Source organism: Castor canadensis, chromosome 8 (genome assembly GCF_047511655.1).
Source record: "Castor canadensis chromosome 8, mCasCan1.hap1v2, whole genome shotgun sequence".
NCBI lineage: Eukaryota > Metazoa > Chordata > Mammalia > Rodentia > Castoridae > Castor > Castor canadensis.
Window position 1 is genome coordinate 158379840 of NC_133393.1, and position 17659 is coordinate 158397498.

The 17659-nt window shown below is 41.9% G+C and overlaps 1 protein-coding gene across 1 annotated transcript in view; it reads left to right on the plus strand.

The window, feature by feature from the left end:
* Nucleotides 1-17659, plus strand: part of Mov10l1 (Mov10 like RNA helicase 1) — a 72045-nt gene that overhangs the window by 21839 nt on the left and 32547 nt on the right. Inside the window, exons 11-15 of the mRNA XM_074081791.1 lie at nucleotides 6457-6634; nucleotides 6929-6999; nucleotides 9921-10012; nucleotides 15212-15270; nucleotides 15720-15817. Coding sequence (XP_073937892.1) covers nucleotides 6457-6634; nucleotides 6929-6999; nucleotides 9921-10012; nucleotides 15212-15270; nucleotides 15720-15817 — 498 coding nt within the window. The remainder of the gene's footprint in view (nucleotides 1-6456; nucleotides 6635-6928; nucleotides 7000-9920; nucleotides 10013-15211; nucleotides 15271-15719; nucleotides 15818-17659) is intronic.

Sequence of the window (17659 nt, forward strand, 5' to 3'; positions counted from 1 at the left end):
GAGGTGATGGAGACTTAAGATTTGGGGCCTAGTTGCAGGAAGCAGGTCACTGGATGTTGCTATGCCTAGTTCCTGCCTCCCTTCCTTCCCCTCCCTTCTCTCTCCTTCTTAGGCAACAACTTTGCTTCACCATGATGTTCTGCTACACTATAGGCCCACAGCGATAGAGCAAGCACACCATGGACAGAAACCATGTGCTAAAATAAAGCTTTCCTTCTTTAAGTTGTTTTCTTGGGTATTTTGTCACAGTGATGAAAAAGCTAACTAATACAAGATAATTGGTACCAGAAAATGGGGGTCATTGCTGTGACTACTTGACAGTGTGGTTCAGAAGCCTGTGAAACTGATTTGTGGGAGGAACTTGGACGAGTTTGGAGAAGCAGGCTAGAGAAAGCCTGAAAATGGGGCAATTCTGGTCGTGGCTCAGAAGACCAGATGCTGATAGGAGTGCAGACAGTAAAGAATTGGCTCCCGAGGTTTCTGATGGAAGTGAGGCCTCCTGCTCCTGCTGGCAGTGTCAGACCTTGGTGTCATCCACATGGTGCTCATTTTGCAGGCATACAGAACACAAGAGTTTTGGGGCTTCTGCTGGATTGCTCAGAAAAGCCAGGGAGGCCAGACAGTGTGTAGCATAACCATGTTCCCTCTGGGGAGCTTCTGGGTGGGCAGTGAGTGAAGCAGAAGATACAGTGGAGACCCCAGGTTGTTGGCGATGTCAGGAGCATGGACCATCTGCAGAGTCAACCCAGGAAAGGGGCCATGGAAGCCTGATTTAATGTTTGACCTTATCCCTCCCTGTACCCTCATTCCTCTTTTGGATGAGTTTGGGGACTCTTGGAGATGGACTAAATGTGCTTCGTATTATGTGATGGCCATGAGCCTTTGGATGCCAGGGCAAAATGTTATGCTTTGAATATAGTGTCCCCACAGGTTCATGTGTTGAAGGCTTGGTCCCCAGCTGATGGCACTATTTTGGGAGGTGTAGAAACTTTAAGAAGTGGGTCTAGGGCTGGTGGAGTGACTCAAGTGATAGGGTACCCACCTAGCAAGTGCAAGGTCCTGAGTTCAACGGTCACTGCTACCAAAAAAAAAAAGTGAGATCTTGTTGGAAGAAACAGGTCACCGGGGGCATGCTATGACTGGGTCCCTTCCTTTCTTTCTCTGCTTCCTGGGCACCCTGAAGGAGGCAACTGTGCTCCATCATGCACTTCCACCATAATGTGCTACCTCACCTTTGGCCCACAGCAATGGAGCCAGCTGACCATGGACAGAGACCTCGGAAACCATAAGCCAGAATAAATTGTCCAAGTTGTCTTTCTCAGGTGATTTGTCATAGTGATGGGAAGAAGCTCACATAGTGCATAAGCCTAAGGTCAATACTTTTGGGTTTGGTAGACGCATGCATCCTCATGGTGGTTAACAAAACTGTTCCCTACCCTGTTCTAGATAGACACTGGTCTGCTTGCTTTCTGTCCAGCTTAGTCTCCCTTCCTGGAGCTTTGTGTAAGTAGTATGGACTCTCTTTTTTAGTCTAACTTATTTCACTCAGTATAGTTACTTTAGTTTGAGATTTGTCTGTGTTGGGGACAGAATAGCAGTCCCCAAAGAAGTCCTGCCCAGCTTGAGTACTGCCTCAAGCTGTTGATGTTATCTCACTTGGCTAAGGGACTTTTGCAGTAGGATGAGGTTGAGGACCTTGACATAAGGATGATCCTCAGTTGTCTGGGTGGGCCCATATCCTCACAAGGTCCTTGTAAGGGGGTTCAGGAGGGTCCGAGGAAGAGGAGGTGTCAGTTGCTGGCTGAGGAGTACAGCACCTTCAGAAGCCACACAGGCAGGTGAGATGCTCCCTGGAACCATGGGGAACAAGTCCTGCTTCACCTGACAAGCCAGAGAGACTTCTGACCTTTAGTAGGCGCTGTTTTGCCTACTGTGTGAGTGGGATACCAGCAGTCCATTGTTCCCAGTGCTGTCCTTGCTCTGGAGTATTGGGACCTGTGGATGTATCCAGTTTATTTTCATCTCACTTGGTAATAAGTGAAAGAATCCAGAGCTGTTTGATTTCATTTCTATGAAATGTCCACAGAGAGAAGGCATACTGGTGGTTGCCAAGGACTGGGGGAAGGAGGGAATAGAAGAAAAATACTTGATGAAAGGGAGGCTTACCTTGGAGAGATAGGAATGTTTTGGAAAGTGGTTAATTTTATGTGAATTTGAAATTTTTTCTGCCTTTATTAAAAAGATCATGTGATTTTCTTTTTTAATCCACTAATGTGGTAAATTGCATTGATTTTCAAATGTTTAGCTAACCTTGAATTCCTAGAGCAGATCCCACTTCTGCCCTAGGAAGAAGTCATGGGACTACCATTCATGTGTGTGTGTGCATTTTACTTTGAAAGCTCCCGGATGTACTGGGGTTCCAGTGCTAGGGTGGGAAATAAAGGGGCACTGGATGTGTGCATTCACAGAGTGTCTTTCATGGGATACTTTTTTTTTTTGTTCCTTCTGTGGGACTAGCGTTTGAATTTAAGGCTTCATGCTTGCAAAGCAGGTGCTCTACTGCTTGAGCCATACCTCCAGTCCATTTTGCTCTGGTTATTTTAGAGATGGGATTTCATGCATTATTTTCCTGAGCTGGTCTTGAACACTGATCCTTCTGATCTTAGCCTCCCAAGTAGCTGGGATTATAGGTGTGAGCCACTGGTGCCTGGCAGGGATATTTCTTTTACTTCATGGACAACCTTGTGTCTAGTTGTCTTAGCTGTGACCAGGGGTCCCTCACATGAGAAACTTGTTTATAATACTTGCAGGTGCCCTGTGGCTCTTTTGTGAACTGTGTCCAGTTTATGCTGCCTGACCGTTGTTCTAGCATGGCAACCCATTCTTTCCTCTGCAGTGTCCTAAGAAAAACATGGCCTGCAGCAGCCCCTGGTTCTTCAAATGGAAAGTCCAAATTTAGCAACCACCACTAAAGGAAATAAGTTCAAAGATTCTTACTTACAGATGCTGGACAGATGCTGCCTTCTTACCAGGCAGGGATGAAGAGTCATGCAGAGAGAGACAAAGAGGTAGAGCCAGAGGGAGGCAAGTAGGTATGTAGATTAGGTAATAAATTCCTGACAGTCCCCTAAAGGGAAGGGGCAGAGAAATGAGGGCCCAGTGTGGTAGGGAAGGGAAGTCTTAAGTCCTTCATCTCAGGAAGGGGCTCCACCCTGCCAAACCATGTGGGTGTGGTGATCACTTCTGGCATGCAGGCAGCATTTTGCCATGTTGCTCTTGTTACACACACTTTATGTACATGCACATAACTGTGTGGGTGTAAAATTGATTTCCTAGGATTTTGCTTGGGGTTTTGGTGAGGGTGCCAGTCTGCAGTCGTCTTTCCTGGTGGTGTCTTTGTCTGGTGTTGGTGCTAGCATGATCTGACTTCACGGAACCACTCATTTCCTGAGAGAGTGTAGAATTTCTGCTGTCATTTCTTCCTAAGTTTGTGATGGAATCTATCGGCTAGTCTCTGAGTGTAGAGTTTTCTCTGTGGGAAGATTTTATTTTATTTTACTTTATGTTATTTGGTTTTGTGTTGTTATGTTGTGATGTGATGTTATTTTGTGCAGTACTGGGGTTTGAACTCAGGGCCTTGTGTTTGCCAGGTAGGGGCTCTACCACTTGAGCCATGCCACCAGACCCTTTTGCTTTTGTAATTTTTCAAATAGGGTCTCACTTTTATGCCTTGGTGGGCCTGGACCATAGTCCTCCTATTTATGCTTCCTAAGTAGCGAGGGTGGGTGCCCAGTTTTTTATTTGTTGATATGAGGGTGTTATGGTCTTTTGCCCAGGCTGGCCTTGAACTGTGATCCTCCCCATCTCTGCCTCCCAACTATCCAGGATTATGTGTGTGAGCTGCTGCACCCAGAGGGAAGATTATAAATGAGGAAATCAGTTTTATTATAGCTACATAGCAGTTCAGTCATCCGTTCTTCAGTAAGCTATGGAAGTTTTCACTTGAAAAGAATTTGTCTCAGATCTAGGGCGAATGCAGTAATGTTGTTGGACTTGGGTTACACGTTAAGCACATATGGGAGGAATGGGAATAGGTAGGAAACCCAAAACTTGAAAGTGTTTGATGTCCCCACTGCAGAGGAGCTAATACAGTAACATTAAAATGGCAGAGGTCAATATGGGAAGGTGACTGGGAAGTAGTGAAGAGGTCAGGTAGAGATGAATCAGTTCAGGTTGTAATACACTTGTGCGTGGAAGCAATGCTAGGAATCTCTCTGTATAGCTATCCTTATCTCAACTAGCAAAAACACTATGTCTTTCTTACTATTGCTTATGTTTTCTCTTCAACAAAATTGGAGGAAAGGGCAGAACAGGTTCTTCCTGGAAGCGAGGGGGATGGGGGGAGAGGAAGGGAGCAGGGGGCAGACTGCAGAAATGGCCCAAACAATGTATGCACATACGAGTAAGTGAATAAAGAAAAGAAAACAAATAATCCAATTACAATTCCAAATAAAAAAAGAGGAAAAGAATTAGTCTATTTTATCTTAGCTAGTTTATGTGCATACACTTGTTCACAATATTGGTAACTGTGTCTTTGTTTTTTCCTCATGAACTGGCTAGTAGAGGACTGTAAATCTTTATCAGTGTTCTGAGAGAATTAGCTTTTGACTTTGGTCTCTCTTGTTTTCCATTTCATTGGTACCCACTCTGGTGCTTAGATTCATCTTTTGGTGGTACTGGGATTTGCATTCAGGGCTTTGTGTTTACTAGGTAGGTACTCTGCCACTTGAGCCATGTCCCCAGCCCTTTTGCTTTGGTTATTTTGGAGATTCATGCCCAGGTGGGCCTGGATCATGACCCTTCAATTACACTTACTCTGTAGCTGGGCTAACGGCCATGCCACCAAACACAGCTTTTATTGGTTGAGACGGGGTCTACCGACTTTGGACTAGACTGGCCTCCAACTGTGATTCTCCTGATCTCCACCTCCTGAGTAGCTAGGATTTCAAGTGTGAGCCACCACACCTGATTTTTTTTCTAGTTTTTTTAAGGAGGAAGATGAAATAATTTAATTAGAGATTTATTTGTCTTTTCTAACAAATTCATTCCCCCCTTTGAGGCAGTGTCTCATTACACAGCTGAGGCGGCCTCAACCTCTTAGTCCTCCTGCCTCACCCTTCCTGAGTGCTGGAATTACAGGCATGAGTCACTACACGCAGTCTTTTTAACTGTAGCTTTCTAGTAAGTTTTGAAGTTATGAAGTACGAATCTTCCAACTTTGCTTTTTTTTAAATATTTTTTGGCTGTGCAGCATTTTAGGATGGATTTTTCTATTTCTGCAAAAAATGTCGTTGGAATTTTAGCAAATTGCTTTGGATCTGCAGGTCAGTTTTGTCAGGTGATGGTTTAATAGTATTGAGTCTTCTAATCCATGAGTATGGGGTGTGTTGCCATTTGTTTCTTTAATTTCTTTCAGCAGTGTTTTGTGAATTTTATCATACAACTCTTTCACTTTTTGGTTAAATTCCTGTCTTTCTGAAGCTGTTATAAATAGCATCATTGTGGTAGTTTTAATGCTTATTTTGTGTCTTTATTTCATATTCTCCTTATTCTAACAGTTTGTTCTGGAATCCTTTTTTGTTTAGCTTTCGGTGGTACTGGAGTTTAAACTCATAGCCTCATACTTACTAGGCAGGTGCTCTGCTATTGTGTCACACCCCCACTCCTCCTTTGCTTTAGTTATTTTTCTTGTGCTTTTTGCTCCAGGCTGACCTCAGACCTGATCTTACTATCTATGTCTCCTGTGTAGCTGGGATTATAAGCACATACCACCATGCCTGCTTTTTTTGTTGAGATGGGGGTCTCACTAACTTTTTTTGTTTTGATCATGGTTTCTTCAAACCATATCCCTCTTGATCTCTTCCTTCCAAGTAGCTTGGATTTTAGGAATGAGGCACCTACACCCAGTCCTATTTTGGAATCTTTAGGACTTTTTACATGTAAAATCAGGCCTTCTGCAGACAGATGACTTTACCTCTTCCTTTCCAATTTGGATGCTTTTTAAAATTTTTTCTACCTAATTGCTCCAGCTAGAATTCTAGAAATATATTGATTAGAAGTGGTGAGAGTGGGCATCCTGGCTTGCTTCTGATTTAGAGGAAAAGCTTTAAGATCTTTCACCACTGAGTATGATGTTAGTTTTGGACTTTTGGGGAGAGGATGGGGCTGGGGTTTGAACTCAGGGCTTTGTGCTTGCAGAGCAGGTGCTCCACCACTTGAATCACACCTCCCAGTGTAGGAGGTGTGCCCACTAGGTTCAGACCCTCTGACTGTGAGTTGCCTCACCTGGGGTAGCTGTATTTGAGGTAAGCAGTTTGAACTTGCTGACTGCAGGGCTGCTTGTTCCCTACACAGGACACACTGTTCTGCTTTCAGTGACTTACTAATTCTTTTCAGCTTTTGAACATGTCAAACTACAAGGAGAAGTTCTCCACTCTGTTGTGGCTAGAGGAAATACATGCAGAGATAGAGCTGAAGGAGTACAGCATGAGCGGGGTTGTCCTGAAGAGGAACGGGGGTCTGCTGGTGCTGGAGGTCCCAGGGCTGACTGAGAGCAGGCCTTCCCTTTATGCAGGTATGAGTGTGCTGTCAGCTTCCCCGGGCCCAGCAGAGAACACACAGGGAAAGGACACTTTGAACTGCCCACACACTGGCATTGTTTCATTTATGTCCTTTTGGGTAGCATTTTGCTTAAATTGAAACTGTATCAGAGATTTGTGTATATTAAGCATGTTCCTTTGTCATACTCTTTAAGCAGCTGATCCCAGTAATGTTCTGTTTTACTCCACTTCATCAGAGCTTGAGTTTCTATTGTAGTAGCAGATGATTTGGGGTTCATTTGACACGTGGTAACATATTTCTTAACCAGGTGACAAACTGATTCTGAAATCTCAAGAGTACAGTGGACATGTCATTGAGTACATCGGCTACGTCATTGAGGTGAGAGGACGCCCTCTGCAGACCAAGGGTGGGCTGACCTAGTCCCAATGGGGAGCTCTTTGGATAGTGTGTGGTACATAAAGAGAACTTACATCTAAAGAAATTCTGTAATTTTCAGTCATGCAAAATGTCAGTTACGTGGTAAGTCTTGGTATTTGTATTTAGTCAGCCTTGGGTGTTCTGGGTGCATTCTGGAAGAACTCCCAGGGTGGGAGCCTCAGAAGAAAGGGCATGCCTAAGAGTGTGTGGCTCCCAGGCTGGGGACAGAGAAGGTCTTGTGGACTTAACTCTTCAGATTGCCATGCCCGCAGGATCAGGAGATGCTTAGTCTGTGCGTCAGAGAAGATAGAGCATACACAATGCCTAACAGAAAATCAAAAGGAAAAATGCCAGAATTGTCACTCTCAAAGGAAGCAAGGATTGCAGGACTTGAAGAGTCTGATCACGATTCAGACACATTTGGCACCACATTTACTCCATTCTCCACTCTAAATCAGGATTCACACTGATTCCTTTCCCAGAGTGCAATATTTTTCCAGAAGACCAAACTTCACAGGGCTCCAGGGCTCTCATGGTGACTTGGTACAGCATGTGTGGACTGAGCTGCATGCTGTGCCTCATCTTCAGTCCTTCCAGCTCAGTGGGGACACATAGGGTAGTGCTAGACAGGGTGGATCGATTCCACTGAGGTGAGAAGACTGCTACAAGTACAGATTGCAGGAGAGATTTGTCAGTCTGCTTGGGGAGAGGAGGGGCCACTGACATAGCCTTAAAAGACAAAAAGAATTTTTGGTGTCCTGAAAGGGCATGGAGCATCACTTCAGAAGGCATGAAGGATTCAAGTAGGACACAGCTGGTGCCTTCCAGTTCATGAGTCCAGACTTCCTCATCTAGGCCAGGTGCTGCCTGTAGCTGTCAGAAGCTTGAACCAACTGATAGAGGCAAAGGGCATTATTTTGAGACTGTGAGTGGCTCCCAAAACTGTCACCAAGGTGGGCAAGCCAGGCATGGAGAATGTGGTCATTAACAAAAGTCTTGTTAGGCCTGGTCTTGTGAGGGCAAAGGCAGCACAACCAACCTTGTCAGGGCCTTGGTATTAGATGCTGATGCCGTGACCGCCCTCAGGATCCTCCACCTGTGTGCCCAGGGCAAATGGATTCCAACATTCTGCAATGCCTGACTACTATGGCCCCTGAACAAGGGACATTGGACACTCCTGCACCCCTTTAATTAGCCATGCTTCAGTCACAACATGTCTCCTTTAAGTTAGAATTTCACCTGAAACTTGATCAGGAGCTTGAGTGACAAGGGGCAGCTGAGGAGCTGTCCACTCTCAAGTATATTTCTCTTGGAGAGGCTTCCACTCTGCTGAGCAAGAGATCACCTTTCCTGTCATGGCTTATGTCCCCACTTAAAAGAGGGTTTGGACTCTGGGAGCCAGAAAAGTCATCCTTGTATGAGAGCATCAGTATACATCTGTCTTTTTACACTTAAAAACTTGTAAACTTGTTCCTGGTTAAAACATTGTCCTCATCCCACCCTCAAGTTATATCCAAAGTCCCATCTCTATCTGCTTGCACATCCTGCATCTTGGGGACATCTCTTCCCAGGCTTTCCACATGGCTCTGTTGATTGCCTGTGGTCAGGCTAAATAAAAGTTGACTACTGCGAGCAAACACAACATTGAGAACAGGAGGGAAAGGAACAGTATGTACAAACATAAGTAGGAAAGAAAAGGACAAAGATTACCACCTTGTTGATCCAGTTGATAATGAGACCAGTGCTAGAATTTACAGCTCCCCTCCCCTTCTGCCTGGGCAGGATCTTCCGTTAGTTGGGGAAGGAGCTGCCCACACTCCTAGGGGACCAACCCCTGTGTGCCCATGCTAGCAATCCCCATGAGCTCTCATCAGTGAGTGACACCAAGGTAGATGGGGTGCTCTTCCCCATTGCAGAGCTGTGCCTATTTGGCCGGAATCAGAGGGTCTGTTCACCTTACCAACTCCATAGCCCACGTTGGCTGGTGACCAAGTAGCATGAGGACAGCCAGGTGATAATCTTAGTTTCCAGACAGACTTATTACTGTGTCAAGAGAGAAACCTGGATACCACTGCCTCCAAAGAAGCAGGACCAGAAATCTCAGCAAGAAGAACTGCCAGTACCTCCCCACCTTGGTTCCTGAGCCACAGTGCATGGAGCAGTGGCACTACCCAGGAACTCATTAAGAGCTGATGTGACAAGCAGCTGGCCTGCCATGGTGCTGAGACACCATGGTCATTCTGTAGGATGCCTGGTGTTCCATAAAGTCAGCTCTTGGCTTGTGTCTTTTCAGCATGGCTTTACATATATTTTTGAACAGAGTATGGTGTGTGACACTGGTACAGAAGGCTCTCATGAGGCCCCAGATGGTGTGGCTGGTGGAGAAGTCACATCTAGAATGAGCAGTTATCCCATATTTCCTGAGGAGTTCTCTTTGTTTCCTGTTTGTCCGGGAGAAACTATGAGGAATTGTTTTATGCAGGATCTACCTTTATCTAGTTCCCCATAGTAGGAGGCAGGGAAATTTTGTAATGACCTTTCTGTGGAGGCTTTAATTCAGCAGGAACTGCTGAATTAAAGTGGTTGGTCTCCTTTGAGTCAGCAGCCCATCTTATACCCTGTGTTCTCAGAGCCTTTGGCTCAGGGAGAAGTTCACTAAATAATGTTGGCTTGAGCGCAGTGACTGCCAGTGCCTCCTGTTTGTATAACTTAATGACATAATGATTTAATCCTTTTAATTAGTTTTGCAGGAATTTAAGATACCATTTTAGTTCAGATCTATAAAATGAATTTTTCATGATATGTTATTAAGATATAAATGAGACTGGTCCAAGAAGTCAAGTCTCAATGTATGGAATTTGAATTACTTGTTTGTTTTTCAGATTCATGAAGAAGATGTAACTCTTAAACTTAATCCAAAATTTGAACAAACATACAACTTTGAACCTATGGATGTGGAGTTTACATACAATAGGTAAGGCTTTAGTGAGTTTGTTGGATGGTCTGCTCTTGTGTGAGCCTGTTGAAGTATCCATGGTGATGCAGGGGTATCATGTTGGCCATACCTGTGCTTTGTGGGTGGTGCAGGCACCACGTGTGCAAGTACAAGTACAGCTTTATTAACAAATAAAGATATTCGCGCATTTGTGTATACATTCTTTTTTGGATTTTATATGACAAATCCTTGGCCCATGCCCACTCTTACCATCATTTATTTATCATACACGTGCTGTATAAGCTGTCACCCACTTGTCCCTTTCTCCATTGAATCCCCCAACCATTAACTAGAGTTCTGTTTATCCTTTTCTAACTTTTTTTTCAGATCGGGGGTTGCACTATGTAGCCCACAGTGGCCTTCAACTCAGTTCTCCTGCCTCAGCCTCCGAAGTAGCTGGGGTTACGGGAGTACTCCTTATTTTCTAAAGAAATCGTTTGTTTGTATATGCAAAAATCTTTTGCAGTTTATAAAAGGAGAAACTGCAACTACTGCTTTATGTGTGTGACAATCTACCCTGGATCTGCTCTTCTGTTGATGACAGAAGAGTTACTCTGCCAGCTCTGTTGATGACATTCTCACTATTGTGATTGTTGTGGCTGTAATGAAGGAGACACAGTGCACTTAGGAGTGAATTGTAGGCTTTGGGATTTGATCATGTTTTCCACACTACATCTGGGTGTGGCATTGACTTCTGTGCCAATGTGTATAGTAACCTATTGATCCATATCCTCCCTGAAACTTAATTTCATTAGACTTCTTAAGTTGTGCCACCCTGGCACCTACCTAGCAAGCCTGAGCCCCTGAGTTCAAAAGTTCAAATCTCAGTACTGCCAGAAAAAAAAAAAAGAGAATCCCCATGTTTTTTAGCTATAAAATTTTCATCTATGAGATGCTTGCTTGTATCTTTTTTTAATTGAATGATTTATCTGATTCTTATTTGTAGAAGTTTTTTCTTATTTTTTGTAATATCTTCTCCAAGTTTGTTACTTGTCTTCTCTTCCTCCATCCCTCCTCTCCCCTCTTCTCTACTTCCTTTTTTTGTTTTTCAGTGCTGAGAATGAAATCCAGGGCTTCACACATATTAGGCAAGCATGCTATCACTGAATCCACATCACTAGCCCAGTGTTACTTGTCTTTTAGCTTTCCTTTAAATACTTTTTGTTAACAGAAGGTGCTAACTTTATCAAATTTGTCCATCTTTTTTGTTGTTGTTGTTATAGAAGTGCTTCTTGTGTCTTGTTTGAGAAGTTGTTCAGTGTTTGTATTGTACTTATGTTGGAATGTATTGAGGGAAGTGGACTGATGAAACAGAGAATGGAGTTGGTTCTTTAAGGCAGGAAGGGCAGAGAGAGAGAGTGATACATGAGTCCCAGAGAGAGGACATTTTTTGTTTATTGTTTCAGATGAGGGACATGAGAGCACTGAGGTGTTTGGTGAATGGGGAGAAGCAGGGATGCTAGGCTGAGGGGATGTGTGAGGAAATGAGTTCCAGACCACAGGTCAGAGCAGTGATCTTCCTTGAAGGGTGCACATCCTCCATTGAGATGGTGGGATAAAAGATTTGCAGCTGATTTGTAAACCTAAATTTTTATTGACTTGTTTTTGCTCTGGAACATGAAGCCATTGTATAGGTGGCTTATGAAGGCTCGTTGTAAATTTAGTTTGTTTCTCCATTGACTAATGGTGTTTCATGTGCTCATTTGCCACTTACATATCATCTTTCTTTGTTGAATGTCTTCTCCAGATATTGCCCTTTTTAAAAAATTTTCTTCTTACGATTGAGCTGTCAGAGATGTTTATATATATACTCTTACCCGAAATATGTTTTGTAAATGTTTTCTAATTGTGACATGCATTTTTCACTGTTATTACTCTGTGTGTGTGTGTGTGTAGCAGTGGGGTTTGAACTCAGCCTCACGGTTGCTAGGCAGGTTCTCTACCACTTGAACCACTCCATCAGCCTTTTCATTATTTTTATAGTGCCCTTTGGAAAACAAAAATTACTTATTTTGAGTGAGTTCAGTTTTACCATTTTTTTCATTTATGGATCATGTTTTTGGTGATACATCTAAGAAATCTTTGCCTAACTTAAGATCAAAAAGATTTTCTCCTGTGTTTCCTTCTAGAAATGTTTCAGCTTTAGGTTTTATGTTTAAGGTTATGCTCTAGCTCAAGTTAATTTTTGCAAACGTGGGGTATGAGTAGAAATTAGGGAGCTTTAGTATGTATGTCCGCTTTGTCCAAGCACCATTTGTGGAAAAACTGCCCTTTCACCAATGAATGTCCTTTGTACCTTTGTAGAAAACCAATTAACCATATATCTGTAAATCTTCCCTAAGCGGTCTGTTCTGTTTCATTGATACATTGTCTGTCTTGGCACCAGTGCCACGTGGCCTTTCTTGCTATATTATGGTAGTCCATTCAGACTACTATTTCTATGACAGAGCACCATAGCCTGGGCGGCTTATAAAAAGCAGAATATATTTCTCACAGTTCTGGGGGTTGGAAGTCTGAGATGAAGATGCCAGGAGATTTGGTGTCTAGTGAGATCTTGTTTCCTGGCTCATAGATGGTGCCTTCATGCTCTGTCCTCAGGTGGCAGAAGAGATGAGGGAGTCCTGGGGTCCCTTTATAAAGACATTGGTCCTGTTCATTCATGCTGAGCCCTCATAGCCTTATGCCTGACAGAGTCCCTACCTTCCACTACCATCATGTTGGGGGACACAAGCATTGAGACTGTAGTGTGTACCTCTATGGTAAGTCTTAAAATCAGGTCATGTAAAGCTCCACCTTTGCCCTTTTTTGGCGCTGTCTTCTTCGGTATTTCCATGTGGATTTTAGCACATACTGTCAATTTCTACAAAAACCCTTTGGCATTTTGATGGGAATTACATTGAGTCTGTAGGTGAGCTTGAGAGAGAATGGATAACATAACAATACTGAGTCTTCTAGTCCTTAAAATTGTGTACCTATTCATTTATCTTCTTCCCATTTCTTTCAGCAATGTTTTGTACTTTCCAGTGTATAGGTTTGCATATCTTTTGTCAGATTTATCCATTAAAAAAATTTTAATACTATTGTAAACATTTAATTTCAACTTAAATTTCCAATTGTTTTTCAGTATTTATAAAAGTAATCGGTAGTACTTTATACAGTATAATCACATATTAAATAAAGGCAGTTTTTCTTCTGCTTTTCATATTGGGGTGCATCTTGTGCGTTTCTCCTTGCCTTCCTGCATGGGCAAGAACCTTGGGAACAGTGTGAAGTGGTGAGAAGGGACGTGCTTCCCTTGCTCCCAGCCTCAGTCAGTATTGCAGGGTGAGGAGACAGGGTACTAATTATCTAGATAGATTCCAGATTTTTAATCAAGAATGGATATGGCTTTTGTCAAATGCTTTCTCCACATCTGTGGTTTTTCTTTTTTAGCCTTCTGAGATAGCCAGTTACATTAATTGGGCTTTCTAATGTAGAGTGAACTTCACATTCCTGGGTGAACTGCTCTTGGACATGATGCAGTTCTTCCTGCATTGCTAGATCTGACTCACTAAAATTTTACTCATTTTTGCATCTGTGTTCATGGTATATATGGGTTTATGGCATCCCTTTCTCCTACATATTCTGGAAGAATTTGTGTAGTGTGAGTACTGCTTCCTCCTTAGACATTTCATAGAATTCACCCCAAGGCCTGGAGTCTGGAGTTTCCTTTGTGGGAAACTTTTAAACTATGTATCCATTACTTTAATAGATAAAAAGAAAGCCGGGTTCTTGTGGCTCACACCTGTAGGCAGGCAGTGATCAGGAGGATCATGGTTTGAAGCCAGCCTGGGCAAATAGTTTGCAAGACTATCTTGAAAATACCCAACACCAAAAAGGGCTGGTGGAGTGGCTCAAGTGTTAGAGTGCCTTCCTAACGTGCTAGCATGAGACCCCGAGTTTAAACCCCAGTACTACAAAAATTGATTAACTACTATTTGAGTTATCAATCTGGTTGAGTGAACTTCAGTAATATGTGTCTTTTTTTTTTTTTTTTTTTTTTTGACAGCACTGGGGTTTGAACTCAGGGCCTCAACACTTGCTAGGCAGACACTCTTAGTGGCTTGAGCCACTCTGCCAGCCTAGTATGTGTCTTTTAAGGAGTTTGTATATTTCATCCATATTGTCTGATTTATTTGCATGAAGTTATTCATAGTACTTCCTTACTGTCCTTTTAATATCTGTGTGATCTGTGGTGATTTTACCTTTCTACTTTTTCATGTCGGTGGTTTGTATTTTCTTTTTTTCTCTCATGCGTCTGTGTAGAAAGAAGCCTGCCATTTTAACAACCTTATAAAGAGTTCACTGGCTACAAGTGGACTAGCTAATTTTCTGTTATTTATTTCACTGATTTTTGCTCTTACCTTTATCAGTTCCTTTCTCCTGCTGACTTTGGGTTCCTTCTTTTCTTTCTGTAGTTTCTTAGGGTGGTAGTTGAGGCCATGATTTTGAGTCCTTTATTCAGGTGTTTGGCATTGCATGAGTGTTACCCTGCTGATGAAAGTAGCCTAAAGTTACTTTACTTGTCTCCTGTTGCTGGGTATTCAGGCTTCCAGTATTTTGCTGTTACAAACAGTGAAGCAATAAAGATTGTTTTATCTTTTTACAAAGATGTTAAAATATAGGGATAATTGGTATTTTTGTGATAGTGCATCTTCCTCTTGAACAATAGTTTGTACCTAGCACAGTTCTCATTTGTGATCTTCCTTGTTTTCCTTTGGATTTCTTGTTTATTGTCCTGTTAGGTATCCATACCCTGTATGTTTTAGTTTGTTTTTTTTTTAATCATAGTTTTCTATCTCTTGTGTTAATGTCTTGTTTCATATTTTAAGAGAAATACCTCTAATATTTTATCATTTAGTATCTTGATGTTTTTGCATTAATCATGTTAAAGCTCAGAAAGCTAAACTCAAAGTCACTTTTATAACAAAGCCACTCTTACAATGAGAGTATTGTCCTCTTGACCTCCTCACCTCTTAAAGGCTCTTCCCAAAACTACCACAGTGCAATTTAATTTCAGCATGTCCTAGGTTCAGTCACCAGCACTACAAAAAAAGGAGACACACCCTAACAATTATGTAAACAAATTCTGTGACCCTCGCTTGCCTTAGTAGTTACTTATGTTTTTCTTTCTGGCAGGACCACAAGCAGACGGTGTCATTTTGCACTTGAACAAGTCATCCACTTAGGTGTAAAAGGTATTATTTCATAGAGTGGTAGTGTTATATCTTCCCAGAATAGTTACAGGTTTCCTAGAAAATTTTGTGTAAAACAGTCTTTTCAATCATATGTCAAAAGTAAAAATATGTGATAGCCACGTTTTTATTTTTCTCTTGGAAAGTTTATGCTTTTTACTATTTTAACTACATAAAAAGAACATGCTTAAATATTTAAAAATAAATTCACTGTGCTCTGCTTTGCACTTTGTAGTGTAATTCATTGTTTGCACTGACACAGACAAGAAAATGACTCATTGCAAACAATATGCAGTACTGATAAATGCTAACTTTAGGGAAAAAAGGGGTCCAAAGGGAGAAGAGTAGAATATGAACTACTTTAGGATCAGCCATAAGCATTTAGGTTGCCTCCATTCGTATTTTTAAGCTTTTCAGTAACATGTATCCTCTTACCACTTCTTGTTTTAAAGTGTTGTTTCCAGAAGAAATCATTTTACAGTCTCCCCAAGTGACAGGAAATTGGAGCCATGCACAAGACACCAAAAATGATGGACAGTCCACCACCAAGGTAGTGCTTTGATGTATTTAAGTAGATAATATGAATTCACTTTCAAATAAGCTAGCTCTTACTTGATTGGAGTATTAGAGGAGTGCAGTTCACAAATAACCCCAGTCATAGTTAAAACTAAAATATTTATGAAGTAGACTTACAGATTTGTGTGCAATTAAATGTAAATCAAAGATGCTACAGTGTATTTAATGGGGGGAAGTGAGATGCAGGTGTTTGTGTAATCTTACTGTTTTATTTTTAAATTGTATGCTTTTCATATATATACTCTGATACATTTATGTGATTGCATACGTACACAGCATGTCTGGAAAGACACATGCCCAGCAAACTTGTGTCCCTGTTTGCAACCTTGGTTTCTGCTGCAGAGACCATTTTTACTGGTACAATCCAGTTGCCTCTCAGTGGTAATATAGAGTCTATAATGTGCCAGGTAGTATGCTAGGCTCTCAGTATATTTTTGGGAATAAAATAGAAGTTTTATTTATTCTTGTATTTCTAGTAATGAGAAAAACAACCCATGTCATGATAGAGTTAATGACCTATAATTCTGTGTTGTTGGAACATGGTCTCACGGGTATAGCTTAAATTTATAATAATATAAATGTTTAAATTATATCTAAGATCTAGAAACCCTTTTACCAGTTCATAGTCCCTGTCTAAAAATTCAAAACCGATAGTGTTCGAATGCCTACATAATCATAGAAAATACTATAAATGAAACAAAAAAAGTTATCTATTTAAAATCTATCTACATGTTTTATATTTGACCTCTCTTTTGTTCTGAAAATAGAAAGAGGTCTTTACTGGGCACAGATGCAGTGCCATCTGCAAAGCTCTTTTCTGTCCTTCCTGGACTCATTCGTGGTTCATTCTGTGGCCTGATTCTCAGGGAGAGTCTGTGGTGTGGGTGGTGGGGCGAGGTGGAGGAACTGTTGCTGTTCAGGCAGATACACTCCTGACTGGCTGGATCTTAAATATTCATAAATGTAGAATATTGTCTTCCTATAGATCAGCTAGGTTGCAGATAAACTCAAGGGCATTCCATACATCAACCAAGAAAGAATTATATGGAAATAATTAAAACCAGGCAAGATGTATGAACAACAGTTTGAGACATTAGCCATAAGCTGTCTCAGGACAGTGAGTGATTTCCTGAGAAAGAGGAAGGAAACAAGTAAGGTAAGCCTTGTGTCCACCCCCACAGACTTCAGAAGATGTCCAGGCCAAAGTGCAGAAAGAGGGAACCCAGAGTCTGTCTGAGCTGAGGAGACAAAATGGAGGTCTCAGGAGTGCAGGTGGATAAAGTTGATAGTGCCTAGGAAGGGGCAGGACAAAGGGAGTAGTTTGGGGATCTACAAATGTTCCCTTGAGTTTTTACCATATCCATCAGTGTCAGTTTGGAAGAAAAAAAAACCCAGGCTGGGAGATGACACTTCTAAAAGTTGACACAGTGCTATAGTCAGAGAAGGAGAGCCTCATGATTCATAACTTGTCAGTCCTTGGGGAGTTCTTGGAGTATTGTCTCAAGTAGGGAAAGTCCATCCCTAGACTCAAGGCTGCTGTTGATCTGCATCTGAGAGCAGAGTTCAAGAATATTTATTAGAATGCAAACGTGATCCAGCACTCAAGAAGGCATAAAATTCACAGTGATCGATATCTGATTAAAAAAAAGAAACTGGGCTGAGGATATAGCTCAGCACTTGCCTAGCATGTGCAAGGCCCTGGTTCCATCCCCAGCATGTACAAATAAATAAATAAAGTAAGTAAATAAGTAATAAGTAAATAAATAGAGACCATAAGGAGAAAATGTAATCAGCTATAACCAGTACCCCCCCAGTT